The sequence below is a fragment of the Lipotes vexillifer genome, unplaced genomic scaffold (assembly GCF_000442215.2).
Source record: "Lipotes vexillifer unplaced genomic scaffold, Lipotes_vexillifer_v1.1 scaffold771, whole genome shotgun sequence".
Lineage (NCBI taxonomy): Eukaryota > Metazoa > Chordata > Mammalia > Artiodactyla > Lipotidae > Lipotes > Lipotes vexillifer.
In genome coordinates, this window is record NW_006774099.1 from 1,370,223 (window position 1) to 1,378,625 (window position 8,403).

General features: G+C 33.0%; 1 protein-coding gene across 2 annotated transcripts in view; it reads left to right on the top strand.

The window, feature by feature from the left end:
- TMEM135 (transmembrane protein 135) overlaps positions 1 to 8,403 on the top strand; it is a 243,075-nt gene that overhangs the window by 52,215 nt on the left and 182,457 nt on the right. For both annotated transcript variants that reach the window (XM_007448843.1, XM_007448842.1), the window contains exon 4: positions 4,732 to 4,765. In XM_007448843.1, the coding sequence (XP_007448905.1) occupies positions 4,732 to 4,765 (34 nt within the window). The remainder of the gene's footprint in view (positions 1 to 4,731; positions 4,766 to 8,403) is intronic.

The following is an 8,403-nucleotide window of genomic DNA, read 5'->3' on the forward strand; positions in this document are numbered from 1 at the left end:
GTTTATCCCTAGGTGGGCTGTTAAGAACTAGTCTTCTCTTTCTTTTTCTAGGAAGTGCTTTGTTTGTGGTTCAGAGAGAAGTTGTTCTGATGGGTTTTGTTTTGTAGAATTGCTATGGATTTGCTTTGATATTTAGTATTAGTTTAGGTAAGTTGAAACTGCAGGGTGCTCAAACATGGACGTGGATTAAGGTATCAAAAATTGCATATTTATTCTAAGCATATTCATGGCTTGAGTTGTTAAATTACACTGTTGTAGTTATGAAAGTCCCAAGCAGATATGACCAAAATGAATCAACTATATAATATGTGAATAAAAGAATACTTATAAACTGGCCTATAAATTCTTGGGATCTTCAAGTTTCAGTGTTATGTTCACAGGAAGAAAATTAAATTACCTTGCAGTCTTCTGAAAAGCTTACTCTGTATTATCCACTATATATAATAGAATGTGATTATAGACTCTTGCTCTAGACTGCAAGTTTACCTTATCCATTCTTATACCTTAAAGAAGTATTTTATACTCTTCTACAACATGCTGACAGATAAAATCTATTATATTTTGAAAGACTTTCTGAAATGATTAAATAACATCTCTTGGTAACCATTACAATGTTTAAGAACAATCACTTTGTTTTTCTTTAATCTTTAATTTCTCCTTATCCATAGAACACAGAACACACATATTTTATATATATACATAGAATATATAAATATTTAGAATTTAGAGGTTACACCATTCTTTCTGTATTCTGTAGTGACCTTAGTTATGAAATGTGTTATATACGGTATCATTCAGAAGTTTGAGAAAGTTAGCTAAAGAATATTTATACTAAAGTTTCCAGAAAAAAAGCATTATTGTTCATCTGAGACAAAATAATGTCGTTAGAAGATAATCCTTGGAATTTCAGTAGAATGTGAGGATACCTTTTAATCTACTGAGATGTTAAGAAAATTTAATTATTTTAATATTTTCCCGCAGGAGTAGTGATACTCTGATTACAAAGAGTTAGTTCTTACAGCAGTGGTTCTTAATACTTTTTTAGATAGTACCCTTTGATGTGCACACCCACTTACATTTTTCATGCAAGTTTAAAAGATTCACCCCCTTTCCCCATCAAAAAAAGAAAAGAAGAAAAAAGAAGCTTATCTGTAGTTTAAAGAAATACTCGACTAACTTTAGACTGCTTATTCACTGAGCTTCACCAGTCTTCTAATCTAGTGATTCTCAGCAGAATGGGAGTATTTGTGTATCAGTCTCCTGTGAAGTTTAAAAAGTTATTGTCCTCCTTGCCCCAGCCCTTCCTCTAGGCCACCTTTTGTTCTAATTGGCACCTCCCCCTTCCCCATCACTGTTGTAAGCAGTGTTTTATAACATATAACTTGGTTTCCAGAGAGAATTTATGCACTAGGAAGGGAGTGACTTGTTTGTCTTCAGACCTAGGCTAGATACAGTCAAGTGTTAAATAAAATTGGTATTTAATTAGCTTATCTATTTCCTATGATACTGAACATCTCCGGAGAAGTGTTAAATCACTGTTCTCATATTCTAACCTACCAAGTTGACTTTGGAATGGAGGTTAAAGACGTACCAGGTAAAGGCACCAAAAAGAGTCTGGCTATGTAATCCAACATATCATGCCCATCACAGGCATTGCCCTCTCATTCTTGAGGCTAGCTTTGGGTTGGAATTCAGATAAAGCTGGGAAGGAGGTGATCTTCTTCATTGTTTGGGAAGGATAAATTGAAACTTGAGACCAGAATAGGACATAATCTAATAACGATGCATCCTCAGTTTTTCCCAGTAGTAAGAATGTGTCAAGGCTTTGTTCATCCTCATCACACAGAAGCCTGCTAGGACAGCATATTAAACAAGTCAGTGAATTTTAGTATTGAAAGGTAACTTAGGACTTCCCTGGTGGCGCAGTGGTTAAGAATCCGCCTGCCAATGCAGGGGACACGGGTTCGAGCCCTGGTCGGGGAAGATCCCACATGCCGCGGAGCAACTAAGCCCGTGCACCACAACTACTGAGCCTGTGCTCTAGAGCCCGCAAGCCACAACTACTGAGCCCATTTGCCACAACTACGGAAGCCCGCGCGCCTAGAGCCTGTGCTCCACAACAAAAGAAGCCACTGCAATGAGAAGCCTGTGCACCAAAACGAAGAGTAGCCCCCGCTCGCCTCAACTAGAGAAAAGCCCGCGTGCAGCAACAAAGACCCAGTGTAGCCAAAATTACATCAATAAATAAATAAAAAAATAAAGGTAACTTAGTAACGTAAAGATTTTCTGCTGTAGAAGCAGTGCATTGGAAAGAACGGGAAACTGGAGTCAGACGAACTTGCTTTTTGCTGCTTTTGTATTTTTAAGGAAGCCACTTCTTTGATTCTTGGTTTTCAACAGAGTGAGGGCAGTAGTAGCTGTGTTACACTTCGTAGAACTAGTGAGAGGATAAAATCTGATTTCAAAGTATTAATTATACCTTGTAAATTATTAAATTTTATACAAATGTATGACAAACAGATCACGTCTTTGCTTGCTAATAAATTAGTATCATTAATTGGCCCTTGCTGTGTCTGGTGGCTATCTTTTGTGATTATATTTCTATAATACATGTTTATAATGTGTTCCTTTTTATAAAACTGGGTTCCTAGTAACACCTTGCTTAGTAATTCTACCATTTTCTTAGTGTCTATAGATGCCAGGTACTATTATTGCAGGTCTGTGAAAATGTAAAGGTTAACAAGATAATCTTTGCTCAGTAAAGGTAGACAGTTATAGATGGAAGCTAGTGATGATTCTGGAGCTGGATTACTGTTAATATTAGAGGCAGAATGAGATTATTGGAACAAATGTTTTTAAAGATAGCATCATACATTAGTTCACTTCATAATGAACAGTATTTTCAGGGACTACCACTGAAATTACAGAAATATTTTATTTTGGTTTTGTAATGAAGAATATTATTTTTTTCTTCATACGTAACCAGCTGTTGGTAAGAATAGGTATCACTTGAGAAGAATTGAACTTTTCTGTGTATGTGTGACTCTTGGATGATGATGTTACCCTAACTTTTCTTGATATAATTTATTTAAAATAAGTACTATTAGAACATCTTTGATTTAGAATTTGGTAGGGACTAATAAGATTGGTAAGGTTTAGTGAGAACAATTTCAATTCGTATGTACAATCATAGAAAAGAAGAACTGAAAGGGACCTTACAGATCATCTTATCACTGGTTCTGAAGTTGTTTTTAGAAGGTCATTAGACTTGTCTTGTTCTGCCGAGGTGCATTAGGACCTGCTGAAGAGGGACATGGCTGGGGGTGTGTGGCCCAGTGGGTATTGCCTAGACCGCCTCCTCCTTTCAACCAGGGTGGCCCAATGATATGTTTTATATATTGCTGATAAATGTAAGTTTTTTTCTTTAAGTAGTTTTTATGTTTGAAAATGTAAGTTAGATAACTAGTTTTGTTCCCTTATTTTTATGACAGAATTACAGGGTACCAGAGAATTAAAGTTAACTGGAACCCTGATTTCAGAACTTCACTTCAGCATTGTTCACTTATATCACATGCCTCCATGTGGCTTTAGTAAATTAAAAATCCTATTAAGCTATGTTAAATGATGAGCAATCAAGACTTTGTATGACTGGATCTGACATCAAGAAGATTTGATTGATGATGTTAATATCAAGACCTGGCATGATATTTAAGTGAAAGTGATGTGATATTGTTGCTTCTTTTATATATAAAGTAGTAGTTTCTTTGAGTTCTAAAAAAATGTTCATAACTGAAACTCAAATAAGTTTTTATAATTTTCAGAGTTTGTTATTTGAACTCTGCCCTTGAACTCTTAAAACATTAAAGACCTGTTTCTTAGAGGATAGGATATGTTTCATTTATGGTCTCATGTGCAGATAAGTTAAATAAAGTGATTAAGGGCATAAAATTGTCCTTATCTTTGAGTTTCTAGATGAATTCTCATTAAGTAAGAGTAAATATGCATTTAGTAAATATGCAGTTTTTCTGTAAAGTGAGTGTTTATAGAGCTTTTGTTTGTCCTTTGGCATTAGAGGATTAACTTACTGCCTGACTTTTCACTTAACAATGAAATTAAAACAAGGTGATTTGTATGATTTGTAATGGCATCTAATGAACAGTTGCGTTGTGTGTGAAACAAATAGAAGATCTGTTTTTTAAAATAAATATGCATTTGGTTAAAATTGATATGGCCTTGACATTTTTGGCAAGATGAATTTGTTAGGATTCTTCCTTAAACTTAGAATTCTCTAGCATAAACACAGAATAATAGCAAATTGTACCTCTCTTCCTGTTAATAAATTATAAGGTATTAGTAGTTTTAAAAATTGAGATGTAATTGACATATAACATTATATTAGTTTCAGGTGAACAATATAATAATTAGATATTGGTGTATATTGCAAAATGATTATCACAGTAAGTCTAGTTAACAATTACTAGGCAATAGTAATTTTAAAGAATTTTAATTAACGAGCATTAAACAGAGTGTTTAATGACTACAGATTAGAATGACTTGTAGAATCTATTTACAGCCAACTATTAGGGTACTGAAAACTTAGATCAGCATAATCTATTCCTTTTCCACAACTTCTGATAATTGTTTTGGTAGATTTCTAAAAAAATGTTAAAGTGATTATTGAGTCAAATTAATGGTTAGTCTCACGCTGTCTCTTCTTAAAATTATTTGCAGGAGAGGGCTGCTCACAATTTATATGGCCAACTTGGTGAGTAATTCTTTTTTTTTTGCTTTCAAGGTTTTTCCATGCACTTTTTAACCTTTTTTGTTTGTTTTTTTGAATCAAGTTCCCTTAAAAAAAAAAAAAGAAAACCTACTTAAATTTGAGAATATTTTCTGTCTCTGTTTTAAAGGATAGACTTAAATGTTTAAAATAGCTTTGATGCTCTCTGGTTTATTCCTGTCATATATGACTGAATTGCACTTACTTCAGGAGGAAGATGATTCACGGCCCTGTGTCCTTCATGACTCTTTTTTCCTTAAAGATTAGATCTTCATCTTTGATAGGGTATATATCTATATCTGTATATATCTCTATATATATCTTTAATTTCATTTCATACTCTGCTTCTGTTGCTAACTTCTTGTGGCAAAAAAGATTTAAATGAGCTTTTATGATGCACAGTTTTCTTGGAATCAGAATAGCATTCATTCTGTCTAAATACTGAATATATTTAATACTGTAATTAGCTAGGCTTCTAAATTTCTAAGTTTTCAGGATTGAAATTAATGTTGTCTAGTCTATATTTACTGTAAATATATAATCAAGTTTATATGATTTTCATTGTCAAGTTCATATTTTAAAAACATATTTGTATTAAAACCTTTTAAAGTTGTTTAATAGAATTGATAGGCGACATTGAAAAATTCAACTATGGAAAGATGAATTAATTATGTGTTTACCTAAGGATAGGTTTTTGAATTTTGTAACAAGGGAATGTAGTTCAGGGTTGTATTCAGCAACTTATTTCAGTTTTAAAATATTTAATTTTTGCTCTGTTCTTATCATGTGTCAGTTACTGTGCTATATGCTGGAAGGCAAGATGAAGACAGTCCTTGTACTTACGGAGTTTGCTGTCTAGTGGAAAAGTCACGATAGAAATAATGTTTGAGAAGTACTGGAAGATGAATTATAGGGTGCTGTGGAAACCATAATAGTAGCACCGAACTATGCTAGGTGCTGCTTTCCTTTCTGATTTTGTAAAAAACTTAAAAATATTACATCTGCATACTAGAATAGATTTGAGTTTTAATGCATTTTTTTTTCTTTTAGTCATACACATGCTTTTCTATACTACCACATGGTGATACTTTAATACTGAAATACTATATGTATTTACACACTTATCTTAAATTCTAAGTAAACTCCCATAAACTTTTTTTGTGTTGCCTCGTTTAGATTGGAAATTCCTGGAGAGAAGATATTTGATTTTGATTAATCAATGTTGGAAAATGCCCTAAAAATACTGTATTTTTTTTAAGATTAACCTTTTTATTTTGAAATAATCATAGGTTCATATGCAGTTGTAAGAAATAATAGAGAGATCTCATGTTACTCTCTACCCAGTTTCCCTTAATAGTATTATTTTACAAAACTGTAGTAGTATCAAAATTAGGATATTTACATTGATATTTCCTGTAGTCAAGATAGAGAACATTTCCTTCACAGGGATCCTTCATGCTGCCCTTTTGCAGCTACATTTACTTCCCTCTGACCCTTACCTCCCATTCCTCAACCTCTGGCAACCATTAATTTATTCTTTATTTCTGTAATTTTTAAAATTCTATAATCATTTCAAGACTGATGTATAAATAGAATTATATAGTACATACTGTTTGTCATTAGCTGTTTTCACTCAACGTAATTCTCTGGAGATTCAAGTTGTTCGGTATATCAGTAGTTCATTCCTTTTTATTGCTGAGTAGTATATCATGGTATGGCTGTACTAGTTTATTTAACTTTTCACCCATTGAAGAACATCTGGCTTGTTTCCAGTTTTTGGCTGATACAAATAAAGCCGCTATAGATGTTCATGTGCAGGTTTTTGTGTGAACATGAGTTTTTATTTCTCTGGGATAAATGCCCAGAAGTGTAGGTGCCAGGTTGTATGGTAGTTGAATGTTTAGTTTTTAAAGAAACTGTTAAACTGTTTTCCAGAGTGGCTGTGCTATGTTGTTTTGATAGTGTTCCCAATTTAGAATAAACCTTTGAATCTCTCGATCTTTCTAAATGGGAAACTTTTTGTGTTAACTTAACATTAACATTTGTCTGTTAAGTAGATTTGTACTTTTTATGTCCAGATTAATAAATTTCAGTATGAGGCAAGTTTTTCAGAAAGTGCAAAATATGAATTGGTCTTTTACCTTTTGTCAGCCAGGGTCTGTAATTTAAAAATTTAATGAGATCAAAGGCTTTACACATGGATTTTTGACTATGTCCAAAGGAAATGAATTTGTACATGATACATTCTGGATACTAATGATAGTATCTTCATTGTCCCTTCCTCTGAATAGAGCCTTTTATTTATACTATTGCTGTATAACTATTACTTAACTAAGAGGGTGGTTAGTGCAGAATAGGTAAGAAATACTTTCAGAGACTGAGTTTAACCTTAAGAAATAACTTTGTTCTGTAACTCTGTTATGTTGCTCACTAGACTAAGTTGAGATTGTTGGCTTATTTTAACATCAACGACAAAATTGGCTTATTTTAACATCAACGACAAAATTTCTCAATTTTCTTTTATTTTAAGAAAATTATTCATTGTATTTAGGTATGTGTTTCTGATTTGGAAAGTAGAGAAAAACATGAAGAAGAAAGTAAAAATCATCTGTAGTTTTACTGTTTAGTAATTACTAACATTTTAGTGTTTGTTTCTTTATTCCCTTTCCTCCAGTGTACCTATATAAATACACAAACATAGATGCACATTCACATTACACATTATATGCCCATTAAAAAAAAATTGGGGGCATACTGTTTTGTGACATCTTTTGTTACTATGTCATATAGTTTTGATTGCTCATGATATTAAATAATCATTTTTTGAGGGTGTAATCCTACCTCTTCACATACTTCTTGGTTATATTTTCATTATCTTGGATTGGTTTTATACATATACACATATATATAGTCCTACTCAAAATGTTGGGTGACAGTAAAATACTCTTTAGTTAGTAATAATATCATTTTGTTAGTTTTGGCTGTGACAGTTACCCACTCCTTATTTTGATCAGGAAATTTCAAAGGCATTGCTATGCCTTTGAATGAATACCTGATAGAAAAATATGCAAAACTGGCTTCGTATTACCTTTATCATCTTTGTCTTTATTTTTATCAGTGAACACTTATTGAGTGCAGAGCACTTTGTTATGTATTTGGACACAAATATAGCCATTATTCTGTCCTTGAAATTAATTTAGTTGAGGGAATAAGGTATATCTAGATTTGGATTTAAAATGAATAGGTAATAAATAGTCCAAGATAGTCTATTCATGTCAAATATATGATTAGATAGTACAGTCTTTAGAACTGTAGAAAAGGGAGTTATCTTTGGGCTGGGGAAATCAGAGAAGGTTTTATGAATTACGTGGGACCTGAACCTTGAAGAAAGGAGAGGAATTGGAGGTAGCTCCATCTTAGAGATGTGTCACTGGTGATCTCAGGACAAAATTGTTGCCTTTCCAAGGATTGCCAAGTTGAGGCCAAGGTTTAGGAACAAATAAAAGAATAAGCAACATTTGCTGAGTATCTACTCTGTTAGGCACTGTTGGTGAAATTGGGGTTACCAAAATAAACAAGGTATAGTCCCTGCTTCCGAGGACTCTATATTTTACTGAGGGAAA